The 27,343-nt window shown below is 38.5% G+C and overlaps 1 protein-coding gene across 10 annotated transcripts in view; it reads right to left on the bottom strand.

The window, feature by feature from the left end:
* KDM4C (lysine demethylase 4C) overlaps positions 1-27,343 on the bottom strand; it is a 459,189-nt gene that overhangs the window by 166,093 nt on the left and 265,753 nt on the right. For 9 of the 10 annotated variants that reach the window (XR_013443953.1, XR_013443954.1, XR_013443955.1 and 6 more), the window contains 4 exons: positions 26,763-26,956; positions 23,650-23,888; positions 20,905-21,218; positions 17,083-17,191 (listed from right to left, as the gene is read on the bottom strand). Coding sequence is in view for 7 of the 10 variants with exons in the window: in XM_078062213.1 (XP_077918339.1) it covers positions 17,083-17,191; positions 20,905-21,218; positions 23,650-23,888; positions 26,763-26,956 (856 nt within the window). In the remaining 3 variants the exon portion in view is untranslated. Of the gene's footprint in view, positions 1-12,316; positions 12,523-17,082; positions 17,192-20,904; positions 21,219-23,649; positions 23,889-26,762; positions 26,957-27,343 lie in introns of those variants that run through there. The other variant, XM_078062215.1, reaches the window with a different exon arrangement.

Here is a 27,343-nt window from a genome sequence, read left to right as displayed (position 1 = left end):
CTATGTAAAGGAAGCAGGATCCTGAGACATTTTGCCCCAAGCCCTGACAGGGGAGTTGCTTGGCATTTTAAACAGAACAGCTGCAAAGGAGACAGACAAGAACTTTATATGGAACAGCCATGATGCCAACGACTAGGGGAACAAGGGCACTGACTATGTGAGAGAAGGCACAGAAGTAAGAAGAGGACGTGCTGGCAAATGTTTATTCTGCCTTTCCACATCCAAAGCCATCCGGTAGTCCTGTCAGCTATACTTCCTGCTGCTCGTCAAACATGCCACACTCAGTCCCTCTGGGGGGCCTTTGCACTCGCTGTTCTCTCCCAAGAACATTCTTACCCCAGATCCTTGGCAAACTGACTTACAAACATTATACAGTATATTTCCTCAAGAAAAGACATTAACAACTATAGAAATATTTGAGTAATATTCAAACATGTTCACATATTATAGCAAACCTTTTCTCCTTAAGTTTCAATTCCTTTTTATTAGCAGTGCAAAAATCGCTGCATGGTTCAATCTTGAAAATGTTTCCCCAAAACAAAACATAAGCAATAAAACAATGGAATATTGGTATAGAATTTAGAGATCCCTTTGATACATATTAAAAAAGTAGTCACCTCATCATTTTCCTAAAACTGGGAAACTAAGATGCAGAGAAAAGGAAAAAAACAAAAAAACCCACAACTCTATACAGAATTGAAACGATAATCATTATTATCATTCCTAATCCTATCAGATTCCTAATCACTCACTCTCTGGGAGCCTTACACATGTCACTTAAGCAACCACCCCCCAAACCGCAACAGGGAAAAGTCCCCTCCTAAAATCCAGGACAGTAGTCCCCAAATATCAACCTGCAGAACACTGCCAGCTCAGGACTAAGTTTTCAATAGTCAGGTACAAAACAAAGAAAATGAAGGCCATCAAGTAATCATAAAATTAAATTTTAAAATCTATGTAAACTTCGCACACTTATTCTTGATCTTCATAGTTAGTTTCACAACCAAACAAAAGGTGGAAATAAAAATGCAGAAAATATGGTACAAAATATGGGATAATTCAATGGCCTATGGAGTTAAGACATCTTTATCTCCAGGAAAAGGGGTTGTGTACAAGTGTAAGGAAATATAGAGTAATACATTAAGTTGTATGAAATTACAGTTTCTGTAAAGAAAAAATCAAATATTAGCAATTTTATACATTTCAACCTAATACACTAATTTATTTTTCTAAAGAATGGAATGAACCACATAATTATAGTACCAAAGCTATCTCTCAGATGTTTCTACCAGACTTTAAGAGTAACAATACAACGGGGCGGAGCAAGATGGCAGAGGAGTAGGGGACCGGGATTTCGTCTCCTCTCAGGAATTCAGCTGGATAGGGATCAAACCATTCTGAACACCTACAAACTCAACAGGAGATCGAAGAAAAGAATAGCAACAACTCTCTGAACAGAAAAGCAACCACTTTCTGGAAGGTAGGACGTGCGGAGAAGTGAATCCGAGGCGATATTCGGGAGGATAGACGGCGGGGGAGGGGCCTCCGTCAGCCGCTTCTGGCAAGTGATAGAGCCACGGAGCACAAAATCGGAACTTTTAGAAGTCGGCTCCGTTGAGGGACGTCACTCTGGTGGCGAAGTGGGGGGTGGAACCCTTGTGGCACAGTGTGGTCTCAGGACCCTCGGGGTCACAGAAAGACTGCGGGTGCCTGAGTGCGGCAGAGCTCCCAGGTATCGGAGCAGGGAAGCTGGCTGCAGAGACGGAGCCCAGGCGCGGGCTCTCAGCTCGGGGTTGCTATAAACCGTGATCCGCGGCACAGTCGGGCCACTGCTCCTCCAGCAGGGACCCAACAAGCGGCAGATCCGGGCAGACTCACCTTCTTCCCCCGGGAGGAGAGGTGCGGGAGCGCACCGCGGGGATCTGCTGGGTTTGGAGACTCCACCCGGGGTCGGGTGCCAGATAGAAAGGCGCGGTCACAGGCCGGGTGAGCGTGGAGTGTGGCCGGAGACCGGGGAGACGGGAGTGACTGACTGCTTTTCTCTGGGGGCTGGCTGAGGAGCGGGACCCCGAGTTCTCGGCTCCGCCGGGGCGGGGACTGGGAGGCCGCCATTTTCACTCTCCGCCTCCAAAGCTGTACGGAAAGATTGCAGGGAACAAAAGCTCCGGAGAGCAAACCCGAGCAGATTACTTAGCCCGGACCGGCAAGGGCGGGGCAATTCTGCCTCCAGCAAAGACATTTGGGAACCACAGCAACAGGCCCTTCCCCCAGAAGATCAGCGAGAACAGCCAGCCAAGACCAGGTTTACCGATCAATGAGAACAGCAGAACTCCAGCGCTAGGGGAATACTGCACATAGAATCCATGGCTTTTTTACCATGATTCTTTAGTCTTTCAAAGTTAATTATTTTTTTTAACTGTCTTTTTTTCTTTTTTCTTTTTTTCTTTTTTTTTGAATTTTTCTTTTTCCCTTTTTCAACCAACATCTTATCAATCCCTTTTTAAAAAAAAAAAACATTTTTATTTTTCATTTTTAAAGTCATATTCTATCCCTTCATAGTAGTTACCCATATTTTTGGCATATATATATATAAGTTGTTCTCTCTTTAAAATCTTGAGATAGTTTCTTCTAACAGATCAAAATATACTCTAAATCTCTAGTGTATGGTTTTTTTCTACTCCCCTGCCTGATCACATTCTCTCCCTTTTTTCTTTCTTTTTTTTTCTTTTTTAATCCTCTTCTTTCTTTTTTCAAACAACTTATCAAATCCTTTTATAAAATTTTTTATAATTTCCATCTTTACATTCATATTCCATCCCTTCATCATATCAACCCTTATTTTTGTACATATATAAGTTTTTCTTTCTTTAAAATTTTGGGAGGGACTTTCTTTTAACAGACCAAAATACACCCAAAATCTAGTGTGTGGCACTGATCTATAAACCAGCCTGATCATATTTGATCACATTCTGTTTTTGTTTTGTTTTGTTTTGTTCTGCTTTTGTTTGTTTTTATCTTTATCTTTATCTTTTTCTTTTTTCTTTTTTTCTTTCTTTTTCTATTTCTCTCTTTCCCTTTCTTTTCCCACTGCTTCAGGACTTTTCTGATTTGTTTAGAGTATATTTTCTGGGGACGTGGTTACCCTGCTAGCATTTTGTTCTCTCATTAATCTATTCTCCTCTGCACAAAATGACAAGACGGAAAAAATCACCTCAACAAAAAGAACAAGAGGTAGTATCGACTGCCAGGGACCTACTCAATACGGACATTAGTACGATGTTGGATCTAGAGTTCAGAATCATCACTTTAAAGATACTAGCTGGGCTTGAAAAAAGCATGGAAGTTATTAGAGAAACCCTTTCTGGAGAAGTAAAAGAACTAAAATCTAACCAAGTAGAAATCAAAAAGGCTATCAATGAGGTGCAATCAAATATGGGGGCGCTAACTGCTAGGATAAATGAGGCAGAAGAAAGAATCAGTGAGATAGAAGACCAAATGATGGAAAATAAAGAAGCTGAGAAAAAGAGAGAGAAACAACTACTGGATCACGAGGGCAGAATTCGAGAGATAAACGATACCATAAGACGAAACAACATTAGAATAATTGGGATCCCAGAAGAAGAAGAAAGAGAGAGAGGGGCAGAGGGTATAATGGAGCAAATTATAGCAGAGAACTTCCCTAATTTGGGGAAGGAAACAGGCATCAAAATCCAGGAAGCACAGAGAACCCTTCTCAAAATCAATAAAAATAGGTCAACACCCTGACATCTAATAGTAAAACTTACGAGTCTCAGAGACAAAGAGAAAATCCTGAAAGCAGCTCGGGAGAAGAGATATGTAACCTACAATGGTAGAAACATTAGATTGGCAACAGACTTATCCACAGAGACCTGGCAGGCCAGAAAGGACTGGCAGGACATATTCAGAGCACTAAATGAGAAAAATATGCAGCCAAGAATACTATATCCAGCTAGGCTGTCATTGAAAATTGAAGGAGAGATCAAAAGCTTCCAGGACAAACAAAAACTAAAGGAATTTGCAAACACGAAACCAGCCCTACAACAAATATTGAAAGGGGTCCTCAAAGCAAAGAGAGAGCCTAAAAGCAACATAGACCAGAAAGGAACACAAACAATATACAGTAACAGTCACTTTACAGGCAATACAATGGCACTAAATTCCTATCTTTCAATAGTTACCCTGAATGTAAATGGGCAAAATGCCCCAATCAAAAGACACAGGCTATCAGATTGGATTAAAAAACAAGACCCATCGATATGCTGTCTGCAAGAGACTCATTTTAGACCCAAAGACACCCCCAGATTGAAAGTGAGGGGGTGGAAAACCATTTACCACGCGAATGGACACCAAAAGAAAGCTGGGGTGGCAATCCTTATATCAGACAAGTTAGATTTTAAACCAAAGAGTTTAATAAGAGATGAGGAAGGACACTATATCATACTTAAAGGGTCTATCCAACAAGAAGATCTAACAATTGTAAATATCTATGCCCCTAACATGGGAGCAGCCAATTATATAAGGCAATTAATAACAAAAGCAAAGAAACACATTGACAACAATACAATAATAGTGGGGGACTTTAACACCCCCCTCACTGAAATGGACAGATCGTCTAAGCAAAAGATCAACAAGGAAATAAAGACTTTAAATGACACACTGGGCCAAATGGACTTCACAGACATATTCAGAACATTCCATCCCAAAGCAATGGAATACACATTCTTCTCTAGTGCCCATGGAACATTCTCCAGAATAGATCACATCCTAGGTCATAAATCAGGTCTCAACTGGTACCAGAAGATTGGGATCATCCCCTGCATATTTTCAGACCACAACACTTTGAAACTAGAACTCAATCACAAGAGGAAAGTTGGAAAGAACTCAAATACATGGAGGCTAAAGAGCATCTTACTGAAGAATGAATGGGTCAACCAGGAAATTAAAGAAGAATTTAAAAAATTCATGGAAACCAATGAAAATGAAAACACAACTATTCAAAATCTTTGGGATACACCAAAGGCAGTCCTAAGAGGAAAGTATATAGCAATACAAGCCTTTCTCAAGAAACAAGAAAGGTCTCAAGTACACAACCTAACCCTACACCTAAAGGAGCTGGAGAAAGAACAGCAAATAATGCTTAAACCCAGCAGGAGAAGAGAAATAATAAAGATCAGAGCAGAAATCAATGAAATAGAAACCAAAAGAACAGTAGAACAGATCAACGAAACTAGGAGCTGGTTCTTTGAAAGAATTAACAAGATTGATAAGCCCCTGGCCAGACTTATCAAAAAGAAAAGAGAAATGACCCAAATCAACAAAATCATGAATGAAAGAGGAGAGATCACAACCAACACCAAAGAAATACAAACAATTATAAGAACATATTATGAGCAACTCTATGCCAGCAAATTAGATAACCTGGAAGTAATGGATGCATTCCTAGAGATGTATCAACTACCAAAACTGAACCAGGAAGAAATAGAAAACCTGAACAGACCTATAACCACTAAGGAAATTGAAGCAGTCATCAAAAGTCTCCCAAAACACAAAAGCCCAGAGCCAGATGGCTTCCCAGGGGAATTCTACCAAACATTTCAAGAAGAACTAATACCTATCCTTGAAACTGTTCCAAAAAATAGAAATGGAAGGAAAACTTCCAAACTCATTTTATGAGGCCAGCATTACCTTGATCCCAAAACCAGACAAAGACCCCATCAAAAAGGAGAATTACAGACCAATATCCCTGATGAACATGGATGCAAAAATTCTCACCAAAATACTAGCCAGTAGGATCCAACAGTACATTAAAAGGATTATTCACCACGACCAAGTCGGATTTATCCCTGGGCTGCAAGGTTGATTCAACATCCGCAAATCAATCAACGTGATACAATACATTAACAAAAGAAAGAACAAGAATCATATGATCCTCTCAATAGACGCAGAAAAAGCATTTGACAAAGTACAGCATCCTTTCTTGATCAAAACTCTTCAGAGTATAGGCATAGAGGGTACATACCTCAATATCATAAGAGCCATCTATGAAAAACCTACAGCAAATATCATTCTCAATGGGGAAAAACTGAGAGCTTTCCCCCTAAGGTCAGGAACGCGGCAGGGATGTCCACTATCACCACTGCTATTCAACATAGTATTGGAAGTCCTAGCCACAGCAATCAGACAACAAAAAGAAATCAAAGGCATCCAAATCGGCAAAGAAGAAGTCAAACTCTCACTCTTTGCAGATGATATGATACTTTATGTGGAAAACCCAAAAGACTCCACCCCAAAACTGCTAGAACTCATACAGGAATTCAGTAAAGTGGCAGGATATAAAATCAATGCACAGAAGTCAGTGGCATTCCTATACACCAACAACAAGTCAGAAGAAAGAGAAATTAAGGAGTCAATCCCATTTACAATTGCACCCAAAACCATAAGATACCTAGGAATAAATCTAACCAAAGAGGCAAAGGATCTGTACTCAGAAAACTATAAAATACTCATGAAAGAAATTGAGGAAGACACAAAGAAATGGAAAAACGTTCCATGCTCATGGATTGGAAGAACAAATATTGTGAAGATGTCAATCCCACCTAGAGCAATCTACACATTCAATGCAATCCCCATCAAAATACCATCCGCTTTCTTCAAAGAAATGGAACAAATAATCCTAAAATTTGTATGGAACCAGAAAAGACCCCGCATAGCCAGAGGAATGTTGAAAAAGAAAAGCAAAGCTGGCGGCATCGCAATTCCAGACTTCCAGCTCTACTACAAAGCTGTCATCATCAAGACAGTATGGTACTGGCACAAAAACAGACACATCGATCAATGGAACAGAATAGAGAGCCCAGAAATGGACCCTCAACTCCATGGTCAACTCATCTTTGACAAAGCAGGAAAGAATGTCCAATGGAAAAAAGACAGTCTCTTCAACAAATGGTGTTGGGAAAATTGGACAGCCACATGCAGAAGAATGAAACTGGACCATTTCCTTACACCACACACAAAAATAGACTCCAAATGGTTGAAAGACCTCAATGTGAGACAGGACTCCATCAAAATCCTAAAGGAGAACACAGGCAGCAACCTCTTCGACCTCAGCCGCAACAACTTCTTCCTAGAAACATCGCCAAAGGCAAGGGAAGCAAGGGCAAAAATGAACTATTGGGACTTCATCAAGATAAAAAGCTTTTGCAAAGCAAAGGAAACAGTCAACAAAACCAAAAGACAACTGACAGAATGGGAGAAGATATTTGCAAATGACATATCAGATAAAGGGCTAGTATCCAAAATCTATAAAGAACTCATCAAACTCAACACCCAAAGAACAAAGAATCCAATCAAGAAATGGGCAGAAGACATGAACAGACATTTTTCCAAAGAAGACATCCAAACGGCCAACAGACACATGAAAAAGTGTTCAATATCGCTCGGCATCAGGGAAATCCAAATCAAAACCTCAATGAGATACCACCTCACACCAGTCACAATGGCTAAAATTAACAAGTCAGGAAATGACAGATGTTGGCGGGGATGCGGAGAAAGGGGAACCCTCCTACACTGTTGGTGGGAATGCAAGCTGGTGCAGCCACTCTGGAAAACAGTATGGAGGTTCCTCAAAAAGTTGAAAATAGAGCTACCATATGATCCAGCAATTGCACTCCTGGGTATTTATCCAAAGATACAAAAGTAGGGACCTGAAAGGGTACGTGCACCCCGATGTTTATAGCAGCAATGTCCACAATAGCCAAACTGTGGAAAGAGCCAAGATGTCCATCAACAGATGAATGGATAAAGAAGATGTGGTATATATATATATACAATGGAATATTATGCAGCCATCAAAAGGAATGAGATCTTGCCATTTGCAACGACGTGGATGGAACTGGAGGGTATTATGCTGAGCGAAATAAGTCAAACAGAGAAAGACATGTATCATATGACCTCACTGATATGAGGAATTCTTAATCTCAGGAAACAAACTGAGGGTTGCTGGAGTGGAGGGTGGGGTGGGAGGGATGGGGTGACTGGGTAATGGACACTGGGGAGGGTATGTGTTCTGGTAAGCGCTGTGAATTGTGCAAGACTGTTGAATCTCAGATCTGTACCTCTGAAACAAATAATGCAATATATGTTAAGAAAGAAAAAAAGAAGAAGAAGAACATAGCAGGAGGGGAAGAATGAAGGGGGGGAAATCGGAGGGGGAGAAGAACCATGAGAGACGATGGACTCTGAAAAACAAACTGAGGGTTCTAGAGGGGAGGGGGGTGGGAGGATGGGTTAGCCTGGTGATGGGTATTGAGGAGGGCACGTTCTGCATGGAGCACTGGGTGTTATGCACAAACAATGAATCATGGAACACTATATCTAAAACTAATGATGTAATGTATGGGGATTAACATAACAATAAAAAAATTTAAAAAAAAAAGAGTAACAATACACACATGAGTTCAAAAGAATCAAAGTCTTGACTATCATTTTACAAACCCAATGCTTTTAGCACACTCAGATGCTTGATCGTGAGACTTCATGCCAACCATTGTTTGAAAAAAAAAGATTATTTCCAGTACATATACATATGTATTATAAAAATATAGGCTTTATTAAGCGTTTTCTCTGAAAAAAAAGTTCCAAGACTATTCTAAAAAGTACAGAAAGCAACCATGTAAGTTAAAAGCTAGCATTTTCCCCTCTAATTCAATCAAACCCTTATGAAGCCACTAGCATAATAAAAGCAAGGTGTTTTTGATTTTTATTCCCCATATTGCAGTAAAAGTCGATGCCATTGGGGCTTCCGATGGAATTTACTGACAGAGAAATCAAGCTAAACTGAGAATGCCCGACAATTATTACACAGCTGAGTGCTAGATAGAATATCCATTAAATCTGAATGCCAACATTTAATGTTTTATGTCCACATAATGCATGAAAACACTGGCTGTGATCTATCAACAAACATTCCAAGCCAATCTACTTAGTAATCTGCTGAAGTTGCTGTTTTATTGCTTAAACAGACAAAAATACAACTGTGCTTATTATGAAAGTGTAATATTACCTCAAGCTAATAAGAATTGATGGAACAAAGAGATCATTATGTAAAAATTAATAAAATTTGGAGCATGACATGCAACAGTCATAAAACAGCATTGTTTTTTTAAATCGCAGGGAACTTTTTACAGAGGGGAAACACTGTTGATGAGGGATGTTCCTATACTTCACTATTTTGCTTTTCAATGAAAGGCTAACATGGGTCGAGGGACTACATAGTATCCTCTCCTATTATATTTTCATAGGATTCAAGTTTGAATGAAACTTTAGGGTTTGAAAGAAACTTTAGGACTATTAATGAGATGAGGAAACATGATAAGCCTTAGAGAGATTACATGACTGTTCTCCCAAGGCCACATAGCCATTAACAGCCAACGAAAGACTAGAACAAGGTTTCTGGTTGCCACCATAAACAGTCATGTACTCATTACCATCTGGCAAAACAAACAGGTGCTTTCAATATTTAAAATAAAATTGTTATCTAATTTAATACTTAAATAATATTTGTAAAGTTTGAATCAATAAAAGACATCACTATTATATTTGGTCAGCATATCCACTTAATCCTTAAAAGAAATAAAATGAAGGCTGGCACATCTATACCAATTCTGTTAGAAAGGAGGGAGTTACAGCATGCCAGGGACTGAAGGGCATAATTCTCCCCTAAAACAACTATCTACCAAAGGTAAAGTGAAACAGCCAATTCTAAATAATGTCCTTTTGTTAGAGGGACAATTGCAAAGTGCCCAGGAACCAGCTTGTACACTAGTAGGACTTACAGTGACTGAATGACCCAGGCTAAATTTCAGAAAATACCACAGGAAATATCAGGCAATCCCAGAAGAAAACAAAATCTCCAATAAAGTGAAATCAGTGGGTAGTTCTAGTCATGGGAAAATGTGCTTCCGACCGATTCAGCATGCAATTTGCATTATAAACATGAGCATTTTAACGAAAGGAGTGTGAAACAGAGAAAATCATTTGTGAAAGTAATCAAATTTTGTCAGAGTTGCGTTCCTGAGATTTTCCTTACTTAACTGTACTTAAATGTATACATTTTATTCTTTAAAATAACTGAAAACCTAGGTTAAATGGGTTAAATGGTCAAACACCAAGAATAATCTCTAATTAAAGCCATAATTTCCATCTCTTCCATCTCTGTATTTAAATATTTAATCCATTACTAAATGAATTATAATATTAATAGAGACAGACTGTCTAAAAAATAAATTGCTGTAACACTGCCTGAAATACACTTCTAATCTAACCCTCAAGGCATGCAGACATTACAGAGATAGGGATCAGGGTCTAAGCTGTCTTTAATTTCAAAGAGATGCTTAGCAGCTCATTACCGTACTGCACTTGCTGAATTGATGATTTATAAAGAGTTATCCAGACAGTTCAGATTAGAGAAAATTAGAGCCATAGCAGGGCTTTAATCTGAATCTTGTCAATTTTCAAACTTGTGGGTGGGGTCACCTTTGCAGTTGGGTAAACATGGTACAGATGGGTATCTGTGTCTTTCAATCTTTCTGTATAATTATTCTAGAAATCATAAAATTATAGTTGAAGAATTAGAAATAAAAATTTGGTCCACTGGGGATGAGCTCAACATATCACCATGTGTCATTTCAGGGTAATTTAAAATGCCAAAAATCTATTCCTGAGTCTGTAAGTTAGAAATCCCGATCATTTCTGGCCAATTCTTATATTTCACCCAAGAAGAAACTAAGGCCAATCTTAGTCAAAAAACTGATGGGGGGGGGGCGCCTGGGTGGCTCAGTGGATTAAGCATCTGACTCTTGATTTCAGCTCAGGTCATGATCTCAGGGTCCTGGGATCGAGCCCTATGTTGGGCTCCCTGCTCAATGGGGAGTTTGCTTGTCCCTCTCCTTCTCCTTCTGCCTCTCTCCCCGCTCATGCTCTAACTGCTTCTCTCTCAAATCAGGCAATCTGATTTTTAAGTAAAATCTTAAAAAAAAAAAAAAACCTGATAAGGGACAACTAGGCTAGGACTTTAGTCAGACTCTATTTTCCAGTAATAAACCAGATTCCACTTCAGAGTGGGTTCAAAAGATTTTAATTGCTTCTGCTAGATGCCCTAGAAACAACAGTCAGACCCACTTTTATTTTAAACTTCTGACTTGAGATACATCTGATGGCTCCTATGGTTAAGAATTGTTAGGGTGACTTTCTCTTATTAACCTACCCCCTTTCCCCATTCAAGCCCAGACCCAGGTGGCAAGCCCTCTTGTCCTCTGCCTATGCCTATGGTCAGTTTTGGTTGTTTTTCCCTAGTACACCCTTAAAAAAGGGTATAGGCTTTTAAGAGTCCAGCTTTGTATCTGCCTTCGGCTCAGGTCATGGTCCCAGGGTCCTGGGATCGAGCCCCACATCAGGCTTCCTGCTCAGCGGGAAGCCTGCTTCTCCCTCTCCCACTCCCCCTGCCTGTGTTCCCTCTCTTGCCGTGTCTCTCTTTGTCAAATAAATAAATAAAATCTTAAAAAAAAAAAAATTAAAAAAAAAAGAGTCCAGCTTTGTGTGTCTGAGGGATCCTATGGGGTCTTAACTCCAATTTCCAAGCTTCCACTCTAGTCCCAGCATACTTACCTCAAACAGCCACAACATTAGCTCTCCCCTACCAATCTGATGTCATTTCTCTCTGAATCCCCTCTGGACTTTTCTCATTTCTTGAGAGCTCAGCTATCACCTTCCACCTGCTCCTCATAATCATATCACAACAACAACAAACATTCGTTACATGCCAGTGTTCTGAATGCTTTACACACAGTCTTTTAACCCTCAAAACAACTCCATGTGGCAGATGCTGCTACAGTCCCTACTTTGTAAACACAGCTGTCAAAGCATGGAAGGTCTCCTAGCTAACAGAGAACTGGAGCCAGGTCACCATGACTGTAGTCAGGGAGAAGTACTTTATGTGGTTCTGCCCTGCCATGCGTGTATAAAGGTTGATTGATTTATTTTATCAATTATTTCTAGTTCCTTTGTAATTGGAGGATTATTTGGTAATCTAATCCATCAGACCTTGACACTCCATGTCTCTTTAAAATACATTTTTGCCCAAATTAAAAAAAAAACGTATTTGACTATGAAAAATTACCAATATACAAAACAAAATTAAGATCACCTGATAACAATCTTGTATATTTTCTTATAAACTTTCAACTTACTTTTCAAAGTCTCCAGCAAAACTCCACTTGACAGCATTTTATGTCAACTCCAACCGCCACCCACACCGGTGGGGATCACTGTGTAGAGTATTACTGCATCAGCCACTACATATTCATGATGCCTCCTGTGTATTCATGGGGCTGTCCTTAGTGCACACTTGCTTGAGAAACAGTAAACTTATCAATTCACCAAGGGAGTTAGGTGCACAGTAAGTACAAAAGCAGTAAACATCTTGAAAGTCCATAGTGGGAAAAGCTGGAAAATTTACATTGAAAACAAATGTAAATTTAAAAGAAATTCATGCATATATGCAGGATGATAGCTACAGAGAACAAAGAATGAACCGTGAGGGGTCAGGCAGGGGGTCTGACAAAATTCATGTTCAGAATATCCAGTATAGGAAGAGGTCTGGAGTCTGTGTCAGCACGATAGAGTGCTGCTGATGAAAACCCTAGTCAGCAAAAGCATGAGGAGTTAAACATATTTTTGAATCTGAAGGACCTCAAACTGGGAAGAAAGGCAACAAATACAAATACACACTGCAGTGCTAGCCAAGCAACTATCCCACTGGGATATCATTACTCTGGGGGCCTCAGGTCTCCAAGGCATTGGCCATGTCTGCAACGTGGCGGCTTCATTTTAACTTTGAGCATGTCCTAGGATTTGCACAGTGGTAGAGAAGATTCTAAGACAGTCGGAATACAAAACTGGGTTAGCTGATATATATATTTCTCCAGCTAATTAAAACTGCATGTTTTCCTATACATATACACATACAGAGAACATTTCCTGAACAAGAACTTACATTTTCCTTTAACATGAAAGCATATATCATATTAAAGTATTTGACTAATGGCTGATTTCAAAGTTACTGATCACCAGGGCTTTCCTGCTTTTGGAACCACGGGTGATTTAAGCCACAGTGGTTAACCTTGGACTAGGCAGGGAAGGCAAGATGAAAGGAGTGAGAGTAGGGAGACAGACAAATAATGAAGCACAATATAAAGTGACAAGTGGCATTCTAAAGCTAAGTAAGTATGCATATAACAGGACAGCAAAAGTAGGAAAGGAGAAGTGATGAGCAGAGAATGATTCAAGAAGGAAAATGGTAGCAAAAGTAAAGCAGTAATTGGGGGAAGTGCATGGAAGTAAAAAGCAGTAGATTATATTGAGAAGGAAAAAATAAGTTGTTTGAATGGATGAAAAGGAGGAGGATTCATGGAGGGTAGTTGAGGGGAATGAAACTGGAGAGCGAAGCTGGTACTGGATCATGATGGCCTTAAAGTCACTTATCCTATATCAAAGCTGGAATATTAAGGGAAATATGTGAGAACCTCTGAGCCCCCATCTTCACCAACCAAGGAAAAAGAAATGCTGTGGCAGATTTCTGAGCTTGTCAACCCTAGTGGGTCTATCCCCTCACTCTCAGTATGTTCTGAGGCCAGGCAAGAGTGTTGTTCTTGGAGCCTGCCTGGTCCACCCCTGCTGCACACACACTCTCCTGAACAAGCACTCAACCACAAAGCACTGAAATTGGAGAACAGGAATACGCTATTATGTTGACATATCACAAGAGGAGGATAGGTATATGTATAAGGAATGCTTCAAAAATAAAATGACCCACCCAACTCTTTCAAGTTTATGTTGTAATTCAACATTTGTATAATTACTTTAATAAACAGAAAAAATATAGAATATTAATCCATGTTTCAGGTCACCTTGTAAGCTGCCTAACTTAAGGAAAAATGTAACTGAAAAACATTTCAATTAAAAGAAAACCAGAGGCAGTATTTTTTCAGTATACATTTTCAGTATACATTTCAGTATACAATTCAGTATACATTTAAGATTTTTTTCACTAAAAACAAAAACAAAAAGTATACATTTTCAGTATATATTTTCAGTATACATTTCAGTATACAATTCAGTATACATTTAAGATTTTTTTCACTAAAAACAAAAACAAAAACAAAGAAGAATTAGATACTAGTTTTTAAGTAAAGACACTATATTCTAACACCATTCTTTTCTTATGTATCCCCTCTCTGCTCTACCACCAACAACCAGTGTTTTGCTGGTAAGCATGGAAAATCTTCCAGGAAAAGAACAAGCTAAGAGTCAGGAAATTCTTGCAGATTCTGTAATTACTGGATCTGCCACTAACCAGAATGGTCTCTATAGTTTCACATCATTTGAATATCAAAGAGCCCACTTCACTGTCCTTTGAGAAGAGCAACTTAGCGGTGACCCTTAATTCCTAGCTGCACATAAATTCCCAGAGGTTCTGGATCAATATTTTTTTCCCTTTGTTGTTTTTCTGTTAGGGAGTCAAATTCCAGCTTCAGTAGAGAAATGCTCATTTACCAGCAGAAGACTAAAGTGTTGTTTAGAGACAAGTTCTCAGATGCTCTAACCTAGTTATGCTCCTGACTGACATACACCTACGTGTATATAAGGAATGCAAAAGGAGCCCAGTAGTTAGGGTAGAAAAATTTCCAAAAGAAGCTGGATTTGGAGTTGTGTGCCCCCAATGAGCACTAATCCCACTGTTCATCATTTTCTAATAATGGTGATGTTCATTCACTTCCAACTGTACCACACACAGAGGTAAAAGGCAGAGGTAACATTCAAGGGCCCCATGATATAAATACAGTTGACCCTTGAATAACTTGGGGGTTAGGGTGGCCAAACCCCCCATGCAGTTGAAAATCCACATATAACTTTGAACTCCACCAGAACTTAACTACTAATAGCCTACTGTTGACCAGAAGCCTTACCAATAACATAGTCGATCAACACATGTTTTGTATATTATATGTATTATATACTGTATTTGTACTATAAAGTAAGCTAGAGAAAAGAAAATTTATTTTTTTAATATATTTTTAAGGACTTTATTTGTCAGAGAGAGAGAGAGAGCACAAGCAGGGGGAGGGGCAGGCAGAGGGAGAAGCAGGCTTCCCACAGAGCAAGGAGTGGGACTCATCCCAGGACCCTGGGATCATGACCTCAACTGAAGGCAGACACTTAACCGACTGAGCCACCCAAGCGTCCCCAAAAGAAAATTTTATTAAGAAAATCATAGGGAAGAGAAAATACATTTACAGTACTGTACTGTATTTATCGAAAAAAATTCACTTATAAGTAGACCCACACAATTCAAGCCTGTTCAAGGGTCAAATATAATATACTCCAGGATGCAGAATATTCCCCATTGTTAGTATGGAAACTTGTAAAAATATTTAGTCATCACTAAAATTCTCTGATTTTTTAATTTTCAATTCTCAAAAATCCTCAGAGGACCCTTTTACTATGTCCTTAACATATTAAAATACAGAGCGTATGACTGCAAAAGCTATAGTCACCCCAATGTTTCAGCGAGACATTTAATCTTAAATGCTTGAGATGACTTTGTTAAACCAATTCACTTAAAAATTTTCTAAGCCATACTGACTGAAATCAGAACTACTCTCCATGGAGAAACTCCAGGCCAATTTATGATGGCCCACATCAAAATAAACCACCTGGGAAAATAAGGACACAGGAGAGAGTAGTTTTCCTTATGTGTTAGTATAATCCATTCCCTTCCAAAAAGCTACACTAAACATAGGTGATGATGGAGAAGGGTAATTAAAATTCAAAAGTAATGTACAGTAAGCAGTAATTACCTTATATGGAATTTTCCTTATTTTGACACTAAGGGGAAAATGGTTTGTGCTGGGTACGATAAAGTAGGAGAAAGAAGAAACGAACATGATGATATTGGAAATAAACATGAATATGTTTCACTACTTGCATTACTAGAGACAGAATTCCACCTTTGGCTGGTGTTCTAGAAATTGCTACCATCATTATCTGATCCCTACACTGATGATCTTTTTTCCTAACTAACCATGGGGTATAAAAGAAGACCGTGAGTAAAAAAGAAAAAAATCTGCTACGGATGTCTACTCTGATGACTGTATTCAAACCAAACAAGAAGCCTGAACCTAAGGTTCACATTACTCCATTGACAGCATCTTCACAGGCACACGACCTTAACAATTCACACCAGTAAAGGACAATACTTTGAAGAACGGTTTTTTATAGAAAACCTATTTAAACTGAACTTTTTAGAGAAGGAAAAAATAAGGCCCCCCTGATGCTATGAGACACTCGCAAGGAAGAAATAGCTAGTCAGTGGTCTGATTTTTGACTGAAGGCAACAAAAAGACATTTTTGGAAAAAGAGAGGTAAAAAGGGTAGGTAACACATAAGATAAATTTTACATCCAGGAATAGTAACTGGTTGTAAATGAAACTACTTCACATCAAGCCACGTCAGTAAAATCTAGTAAAGGAGAAAAGATGTTTCACCACATACCAGGCATAACAGGATAGGGAGGTACTACACATAGTTTCTTACTCAAGATGGTGTTAATAATTTTAAAGACTCAAGTTAAAAATAAAGACAATGCAAAGAAACCTACAGCATGGTAACTCCATGATTTGGCACCTTTAGAGAAGTGATTCTCAACTTCCTCTAGAGTATCTTAAGGTGAATGTCAGAAAAGACCAATTTTATCCCATCATATAAAATGGGAAACCTTTGTCTAGGAACATAGCTAGCTTATATGAAGCAAGGATTTACCCTTAAGATCCAAATTCCTTTTGCCTGTAAACTATTTATTACTTATGATCTCCTTATGGTATGTATGTCTTTGCAACTTGGTCAAATTTCCGCTCTACCAAGCAATTTTTAGACAAGTTTGTTATAACAAACAGAATGAATGCTGAATATCATCAGAATAAACACTGCAAAACATCACAAGCTCACCTTCATCACTTGTTGCCTGCTGCTTCACCAGAGTCAGTGGGGATCTTGCTGGAGGCTTACTCAGTGGATGGCGCCAACTTTTAGCAGTTTTGGTTTCTCCCTCTATTCTCTGGTCACAGAACAAAAGTGGAGAAGAAACACAGTTAAAGACTTGTTTTGAATGAAAAACCATGGTTCACAATGATTTATGACAATTAATTATAAAGAATTCTTATTTACCTCCTGGGGAATTAGTCCTTAAAAAAAAAAAAAAAAAAAGTCTTAAACCTGTAAGTCAAAAGGAATAGGAATCCATTCTATTAGTTATTTTACCAAGAGATCAATTAACTATCCTTCCAGTTTATATTAAAACACTATCTCTGGTGCAGGGTAGGCTTATCAAACTTGCAATTAACTCAGCAGTTAGCAAGTTTTCAAAAGCCCTTTCAAACTAATCTAAATTTAGGATTATATATTCATAACAATATAGAACTGTGGCACTTGGTCACCTCTATGCTGGCCACATGTGAAAATCTGGCAGGTTATTTTGCTTTCTATCCTAATCCAGAAAGTAATAAAGCCAAAGTGAGCCTGTATGCTTCCTTCCATTCAGAAACGAATCACCACTTCTCTGAAGATCAAATAAGAAATTTAAAGATTTTTTTTAATAGAGTACATTACTGTCATCTTGAAACCACTTAAATTTTATATAAAATTTTTTGTCTTGGTCTCTCCAAACTATATTTTCCTTCCAAAGGTATATGAAAAGGCCATATGCCCCTTGACATCTTTGGATAGAACCTACTTACAAGCTTTCTTGCCCATGCACTCAAAACAACAACAACAACAACAACAAAAACCAGGATGTGAGGGGGGGAGATGCTCAGAGAAAGAGTTTGAAACTAATGGGTTTGCATCAACAATTGACTAGGAAAGAAAGGAGTCTCAGAAATGTCCCTGTAAGCTGAAGAAGCAGTGGCTGGAAGTACAGAAACTATACTGGCTTCTGACACCAAAACAGTATTATGAGAAAATGTGTGACAACATTCTAATCAAAGCTGGGAGTAAGGAAAGGATGTCAAAATAATACAGAATGAGGGCACCTGGGTGACTCAATCAGTTAAGTGTCTGGTTCTTGATTTCAGCTCAGGTCATGATCTCAGGGTCATTAGATCGAGCCCCGGATCAGGCTCCATACTGGGCATGGAGCCTGCTTAAGATTCTCTCTCTCCCTCTCCTTCTGCCCCTCCCCCTCAAAAAAAAAAAAAAAAAAGGTAATACAGGGTGAGATATATCTGTGGTTTATACCAGCTAAAAATTAATATGAAATATTTATCAAGTCCTCACTATGTGCCACATTGTTGTAAGAACTGAGCTACAGCAGGAAAAACTACACCAGGTCTCAGCTTTCAAGGAATGTGCATTATAGAGGAGGAAGGCACAAACGATAAACAAGTAAAAAGTATATGTTTAGCATTAAGAAATATGCAATAGGGGGCACCTGGGTGGCACAGTCGGTTGCGCCTCCAACTCTTGGTTTCGGCTCAGGTCGTGATCTCAGGGTCATGAGATCGAGCCCCACATCGGGCTCCACACTCAGCGTGGAGTTGGCTTCAAATTCTCTTTCCCTCTCCCTCTGCCCCTCCCACTCATGCTCACTCTCTCTCTCTCTCTCAAGAAAATAGTTTTTTTTGTTTTGTTTTTTTTACGAAATGTGCAATAAAGGAAAAAAGGGCAGAACAAAGGAATGGAAAGAGATGGGAAGGAGCTATTTTACATGGGGCCATCAGAGAAGGCCTTTCTGACAAGGAGACATTTGAGTGGAGTCTTGAGTGCACTGAGGGAGCTCTTTGGGCTCAGAGGAGTATTTAGGGCAGCAGGAACAGCATGTAAGATGTAAACATTTTCAGTGTATTCTAGGAAGAGCATGGAGCCCAGTTATAGATAGAGACAGACAGACACTGTTCAAAAAATAACTTATTTCTTGGGAAGACTGACTAAAGCTGACTGCTGCAAGCATATACACAGCATTACACTTAATACTAAGAAACACAGTCAAAACCATATAAGAACGAAATGGGTCTGTATTGCTTAGAAGGGCTGCCTGACACCATGGTGTGAGAAAAGAATATCACACAGCTGATTCTGAGAAGGGGCAAACCAAGTCACTCAGGCCTCAAGCGCAGTGTTTGCTTTCGTATGCAGGCAGTCTTTGTTCAGTAAAATGATAAGGATAAAGGTTAAAGGCACTGAGGGTAGAATCAGCTCCATTAAAAACAAGGAAATAGAAAAGTTACTTTCAGTTCCACTCTAGTTTAAAGAATATGAGTAAATGTAATTTAAACCGGCATTTGACTCATTCACCATTCCACAAAGAATCACAGTATCTGCTCAGCTGCGCTTAATCCCCATGTAAAATTAAGTTGTAAATTTTGCTTATTATTATGTGAATACTATTTTCAAATTTCCTTTAGCAACCATTTCAAATAAATTAGACCATATTTTTCTATTTCTCGTATGTTTTTGACAAATATTTAATAGTTCAGTAGGTATACAATCATGCATAAAATGGTAAAAGTTATTGGGTCAAATTAGCAAATTATCTATATTTCATTTGGTATTTTTTTTAAAGATTTTATTTATTTATTTGCCAGAGAGAGAGAGAGAACACAAGCAGCGGGGAGTGGGAGAGGGAGAAGCAGGCTCCCCGCCGAGTAGGGAGCCTGATTGCGAACTCGATCCCGGGACCCTGGGACCATGACCTGAGCCGAAGGCAGACACTTAACTGACTGAGCCACCCAGGTGTCCCTTTATTTGATATTTTAAAACTACTATGAACTGACTATTCCAAGCTGATTTCCTTATCTAATCTCCTTTGTTATTTAAAGATGTGAAAATGCCTGTGGTGAGTTGAACTGAGCAAGAGCAATCAAGAAGTGGGTCTGTTCAGTGGCCAGCTCAATTTATCAGCTCCAAAATTGGCACTCTCCTTACTTGTGTCCTTGAGTTCCGTCATCAAGTTGTATAGGTCAACACAGGGTAATGAATCCTGACAATCACTACACACAATCGGAGTTTGTCTGGTCCATTCACAATCTTAGGATTAAAGCAACAGTGTATACTAAAAGCATATAATATAAATGCACAAGAACATATAAGAAACAGGGAGGCCCTATGCAAAGAGTTAGAATGGGGTACCTAGCAATCAAGAGAGGTCTTGAGTTTTCTGAAAGGCAAAAGGCCTATTTCTGTCAGTGAGTGGGGCCAGAAAGGTCAACCTGGTCCTAGAATCAGAGCCCAGGTAGAGACAAGGGAAAGCACGACCAGGTGAGTTAAAATAGAGGCTGTGGGAAGCCTGGGACCGAGAGGTTTAAATGATGGCAGGAGGAGGTCAGAGCTCTGCAGGTGAATCATTTCCAGTATGGTTAATATTACAGGTAATAGAACCAATAGAATCAATGTCAGTATCATTGTGATATCCTACTACAGTTTTCCAAGAAGGTACTATTGGGGGAAAATGGGGATACAAGATCTTTCTATATTATTTCTTACAACTGCATATGAATCTATAATTATCTCAAAGTTCAATTTTAGAAAAAGTTAAAGAAAAAGAAAATTAAGCTACAGCATGTAGCCAAAAATTCCATGCTCTCTAAATTATCACCATGGGAACCAGAGGTCACAAAAGGTTTACCTTCCAGTCATTGAAGGAAATATGATTAAGACCTGTTAATGTGAAATGTTATTTCTACCTTAAAGTAAGATTTTGATGCACAGCATGCTGTTTCCAGAAAATACTCTCACCACACAATAAACATAGTAAAAACAGACAATGCCACATACACCAGGGACTTTGAGGCCATTTCTCATTCCACTGGAGACCGCTGGGACTTCCCCAGGTTCGAGGCCACTCCTGCGGCTCTCCACATCACTCTCTTCTCCCTCTGTGAACACACTGTTACTCTCTGCCACTGAGGAACATGACTCAGGTGACTTTGGCCATGGAAGCTTCGGTGGGTCTGACTCCTTGGATGTCACATGGCCACTAGATATGGAATCATCAGCTTCACTGGGATTTGAAGGTAGAATTACACCATAGGCTTGGTCATCCTTAGTTTTTATTTCCTCTGTTATAGATGTGCTTAAGCAACTATTTCCTGAGGAGTGAAACAAAAGACTGTTAGTAAATCTTACATTACATTATTACTCAATAATAATTCTCAACTAAATCTATCTTTCGGGGTGCCTGGGTGGCTCAGTCGGTTAAGCGTCTGCCTTCGGCTCAGGTCATGATCCCAGAGTCCTGGGATGGAGCCCCATGTCGGGCTCTCTGCTCTGTGGGGAGCCTGCTTCTCCCTCTGCCTTTGCCTCTCCCCCTGCTAGTGCTCTGTGTGTGTGTGTGTGTGTGTGTGTGTCCAATAAATAAATAAAATCTTAAAATTTTTTTTTCTATCTTTCAACTTCTCCTCTATACTCCCATAGACATGAGTGGGAATGGTCACCACAGCACCATGGAGCCTTCACAGTTATTAAGGTGAGATCTTGGAGTTTGGCAAAAGAATATATTTACTGACAAAATTACAGATTAAAAAGAGGTTACACTTTGACCAATGTCAAAAGCCAATGCAATAATAATTATCCAAAGAAATAGCAATTTGAAATCTTTCTAACAATAGGAATTATATTCCAATACATGATGCTAAGAGCTGCTACTAATGAAACATTCCAGCTCAGAGAATGTAGGGAAAGAACACATGGAAGGCTGTATAAATCCAAATAAAAAGTATGTCCTCCACTAAACCTGTATCACACACAGACGGAAAATAAAGGGAAAGAGACATCACGAGCACATCTCTTCCATTGCCATCTCCATTCACCCTTCTTCCTCCCTTACAAACATTCAAAGGCATCATTTCACCTATCATATACTACCTTTGATGCTGAGCCCAGCCAAGTTTTGTACCTAAGTGTTCTGCCAGGTCTCAAACACTGTAAGTCAAAATACAAGGAACCATGTAGCAACAGAACTAATAAAACTGGGTGCCCTTGGCCTAAACCACCCAGTAATCCATCAAGTGGTTAATTAAATCCAGTGTGATTAAAGACTATGGTGAGGGACTATTGAAAAAATCCAGGGGTGCCTGGGTGGCTCAGTCAGTTAAGCGTCTACCTTCAGCTCAGGTCGTGATCCTGAGGTCCTGGGATCAAGCCCCACGTCGGCTACCTGCTCAGCAGGGAGACTGCTTCTCCCTCTCCCTCTGCCCCCACCCCCGCCCATGCTCTCTCTCACTCTCTCAAATAAGTAAATAAAATATTTTTTTAAAAATCCATATGTATGGCATAACTGTGTTCTCTGCATTGCTTGCTATTCCTTTCTCTACCTTCTCCACCTTGAAATTTTCTATCCATTCATCACAAATTAATTCAGATATCACCTACTCCAGGAAACCTTGCCAGGCCAGCCTCTGGTCTGTTTGGAATCTTTCCTTGTTATATCAGCAATACCCTAGGACATCTCTATTGTGGTACTTACCACATTGGATTGTAACTGTATGTTTGTCTAGCTCTCCAATAAAGTATTAAGTCACTAAAAGAAAGTCTATTATTTAAACTCTATTTAAACACAGATATTTCAAGAGCAAAAAGTAATGAAAATGGAGACACAGGAGAGAATCAAATTAGGACTATGATAAGGACTTTTTCTTTTACTCTAAGTGGAATAAGAGTAAGAAGGTAGGTACAAGACCTCACCTACATCTTTTAAAAGGATCACTCTGACTGCCACATGGAGAAGCAACTAACATGGGTGACTAGGGTGGACACTGAAAAAACAGAAAAGAAGCAATTTCTGCAACAGTCCAGTCAAAAGATAACAGTACCTTGAATAAGGAGGAAGCAGGGGTAGATGGCCAGATTTGGGGGGGTCCCACAGTTGAAAGACAGACTGGATGAGCAGTATGAGAAATTACCAATAAGCTCAATTAGTAAAAGGACAAAAACTCCAACAAATATTTAAGAGGTAAAACATTACAGCAGTTTCAGAGACATATACTATAAAAGGGAAGAAAGCAAACTAGTTGAGACTTACAGGTGATGACTTTAGTACAGAGAAACAGCCAGGGGACTATACATAGCATTTCACAAAACTGAATGATTTTTATTATTCTTTTTTAAAACCTTAATCTTTATTCTCTTCTTAAAATTAAGGTGAAAGCTAAGAATCTGCAAAGAATTATCTATAATTGGTTTTTACTGTTCCATGTAAATTTAGGAGAAGCTTTCCAAAAATGCATTGTATATTTTAAATTGAGTTGCACCCCCCCAAAAAAATTTTTGTTTTAGAATCTTTTTTTTTTATTAAACCAAATAGGCACCTGGCTCTCTCCTAATTCCATCAAACATAGCAGTGATGCTCCAGACTTCTACAACACTCACTTGGCCTCCTCACTGTTACTTCATAGCTTTAGATGCCTTACTGGTTAAGCTATGTGGAAAGGTAAGATACCTGTCCTAGAACACAGATTTAAGGCATCAGATCATCAGCCACCTCAAAACTTACATGTGAAACATCATCAGTCAGTTTCTCACCTGGGAGTTGGATATTATCTGATGAATTCTGATCCAGCTGCTTCCTGCTAGGAGAAGCCTCTTCTTCTGAAGGTGCTTCTGTGTTCCCCATTTTCACTGCTTTTTCTGGTTTTTCATTGACCTTGAGATCTTCTGGGTCTCGGTCAGCGGTGAGGCCCTCTGCACCATCAACTGCAGGTGACACTTCTTCGTCGCCCTCATTCTTAAGCCTCTTAGAGTGAGAACCAGTGCACTGGAAACTATTAACAAGAGAAGCTGTGGTCAGAGCAGAATGTTTGCAGTGGACAGGATGAAACACATACCAATACAAATGTTATTTTCACTTACTGAAAAAAGTGAAAAAACTGATAGCTTTCTAATCATTATGCAAAAATAATCTTCACAATTAATAGATTAAATTTGAAGTTGAAATCAGCAGTTTTAATAATAATTTACTAAAAATTAAAATTAAAACAATTGTAAATAATACATTATTAAACATTATTGGGGAAAATGTCATTGCTAAAATTTTATAACAATATTAAAAGGAGTCTGAAAATAAAAATAAAGTGAAAAATGATGACATGGGGGATAATAAAGTCATAAATATATTTTAGGTAATAAAGAAAGGAAAAGGAAAAGAGGAGATCTCTATAAGCTGTTGTTAAAATCTGAGTAGATTATTTACATTCTAAGGTGAACTAGTGGCCATACACTTCCCTGAGTTTCGTTTAATTCTAAGTATGCATGAAAATCATTAAAATTAAATGCCAAATCATTATTAGCTAAAGGAATTAAAGAGGAGACAGTCTCTATGTATTTAACACCTTATACCTATTCTTGTTTTCAGAGTGGACACCATTTTAATTTTCTTCTTCTCAGTATTTTCCAGAAAGTCACTTGATGGCTTTGTCATAGATGCCTTTTGTATAAGACACAACATTTCCAACACTATCATTTAAGAAGAATTACAACTCAAATCTAAGCAACGTGTATTTCCATGTCCACACACACACACACACACACACACACCACTATGCATTACAGGAAGTCAGGGAGGGCAGGGTTCTGAGATGAGGGTGGTAGCCAAGGATAACCTATGTAAATTAGCTTTGGCTGCTACTGGCAGTTCTGGTATCATCATCACCATTACCACTTTTACCGAAAACCCGTGCATTGGACATGTGGGAAATCTTCACATTATAAATAGCATAGCATATGTAAAATAAGATGGCTGATTTTTCTTTGAGATTTCAATGAATCATTCACTTCATTACATTTCCTGGATAGGGTATTACAAATGCCATGATCAAGCCACAAGGGTGAGTGAGCATAATCAACGAGGTCCTTAACATGAGGCTTTCTAACTGGGTGATCAAAGTCCATTGATTATTTTAACCTACTAAAAGGCATTTCAAATCTGTTCAATGTCATAGATCTATGTTCTCTGCCAACCCAAAAGGGCCACTATAGTTAGTAACTAGGAGACCAGATCATACACCTAATTAAAATATTGTGTTTTCTGTCCATTAAAGAACAATTCTCAAGATGTTTTATTGGTATTTCTTTTGAACTCAGATTGACTACTGCCTCCTCCCACAGGTAGCCTTTTTGGCACTGACTCTCTAAATCAGTATTTTCCAAACTTTTTTCAATAAAACCAACCCATTATAAGTTTTTCATTTTAGATAGTGACATGACACACTCATACACACGTTCACACATCACGAATTAATACTTACCACAGAAAAGAACTATAATACTTTTTATGCTAGTTTGCTTCCTAATTTAAAAATGTTGTTCCTAGTCTACTGAATTGATTTGAAAACTAACCGTTTGAAAATCACTGCTGTAAATTATAAGGTAAATTAAGAACACCTGAGTTTTAGTTCTGCTATTAATTCCGTGCCTCAGGTATATCTCTTATAAAATGCAGAAGTCTGACTCCATGTTCTTAAATTTCCTCCACTCACTACCATTCTAAAATAGCAGAAAATAAATGTCAGAGTAAGAAAATAAGCATCAGAAGTGTGGGCAAAGTTTAAAATTACACTGTTATTTAATGGCAAAAAACAAAAACAAAACAAAAAAAACAACTAGAAATGAGCTATTGATCCAAACACAGGGGATTAAATACATGCAGGCATTCAGTATTATGTTGTACCAAATCATTTAATTACATGAAAAACACAAAACTGGTCATCAAAGGGTTAACAGAGCATGACCCCAATTTTGGAAAAGTATATTATATAATATAATAAACACATATGTAAAGGATATCTACCAAATGTTAACACTGGTTATCTCTGGATTGTGACGTTATGAGTGATTTGGGATTCCTTCACTATTCTTTTCCTTATTTTACAAATATTCTCCAATGTCAAATATTACTTTTACAATCTGAAAGAAAAACAATGAGTAATATTGGAGAATAAAAGTGTAATATAAACCTAGAAAATATAAGAACCTAAAAAGTTTGCCAAAGACCTAAGCAATATAACACATGCTCCATTCAATGGGTTTTAAGATAGCAAGATGCACACAGATGACCTAAAAACTTTTGAAATGGTCCTGGCCACAAAAATGGCATTTGGAATAAAGTTCACATGGACAACCATATTAAACAAATACCACATGCTCTGCTTTACATCTTGTAAAATAATAAAACCAAGTGTATAAAATGTAGCAAAATACAGGTATCCTGATGAGTAAAGTATCTCAAATGTTTGACAAATGAAGAAAACAACTAAAGTCAGAAAGAAAATCAGTAGCAAAATGAAAAAGTTCAACATCAAGTTATTGGAGTTGATAAACATGGAGATGAACAGAGGGCACTAATACAACCTTAATGTACATTAGTGTAAGGAGTCCAGGAGGTTCCAGGACTGCTCTTTTGCCATGCATAGCATGTCAGGAATATTCTCAAGCACATTATACACCCCTTCCTATATTTAATTTATTATACTTCTTAAGAATTATAAATACTTTGCCTCAAACTTTCAGTAAGATATTAAGTAAATTTATGATGAATAAACAGGAGGAAGCAAATGAATAGTTTTTGAGAACATCATGTTCAATGACCCATTTTTATTGAGTAGGTACAACAAGCGGGATGGGGGTGAAGAAATCATTACCTCCTGGATGCTTTTCTTACTTTCCTCCTTCTCTGCAGCCATGCTTTTACTTCAGGTGTGGATTCTGGAGTAGGCTTTGTGTGATCAATGGTGTATATATCCTTTCCTTGTTTCCAAAGCTGATATCTGTCGGGCTGAAATTTCCTCACAAAGATATCCATTGAGATTTTCACCATGTCTTTCCGGCAGGTGCACTGAAACACAACAGGGTTGGAGTGCTTTAAACATCGTATGGGCTACATAAAGTCACACTAAGTCATACTTTGAATGTACCATACATGAATACTCACTACATACTTGAGGATAATGTTTTACATTTTCAAATATGCAGTGAGTGATAAATTCAATTTTTCTGAACGGAGGTGATGACCTATACATTCACATTTACAAATAATAAAATGCAGTGTATGGCTCATCGAGAACTTGTATCAAAAACAACTAAAAGGAATGCACACTTTTGAAAGCATGCCTGCAACAGAAGGATTACCCTCTCATCATGAGTATTATCAATGCGCTGAATGCTGGAAGGCCTATAAACCTGAAAACCTAGGTTGTAATGAATAAAAATAACCAATGTATGC

Source organism: Halichoerus grypus, chromosome 14 (assembly GCF_964656455.1).
Source record: "Halichoerus grypus chromosome 14, mHalGry1.hap1.1, whole genome shotgun sequence".
NCBI classification, from domain to species: Eukaryota; Metazoa; Chordata; class Mammalia; order Carnivora; family Phocidae; genus Halichoerus; species Halichoerus grypus.
This window is presented reverse-complemented; position numbering and strand designations above follow the sequence as displayed.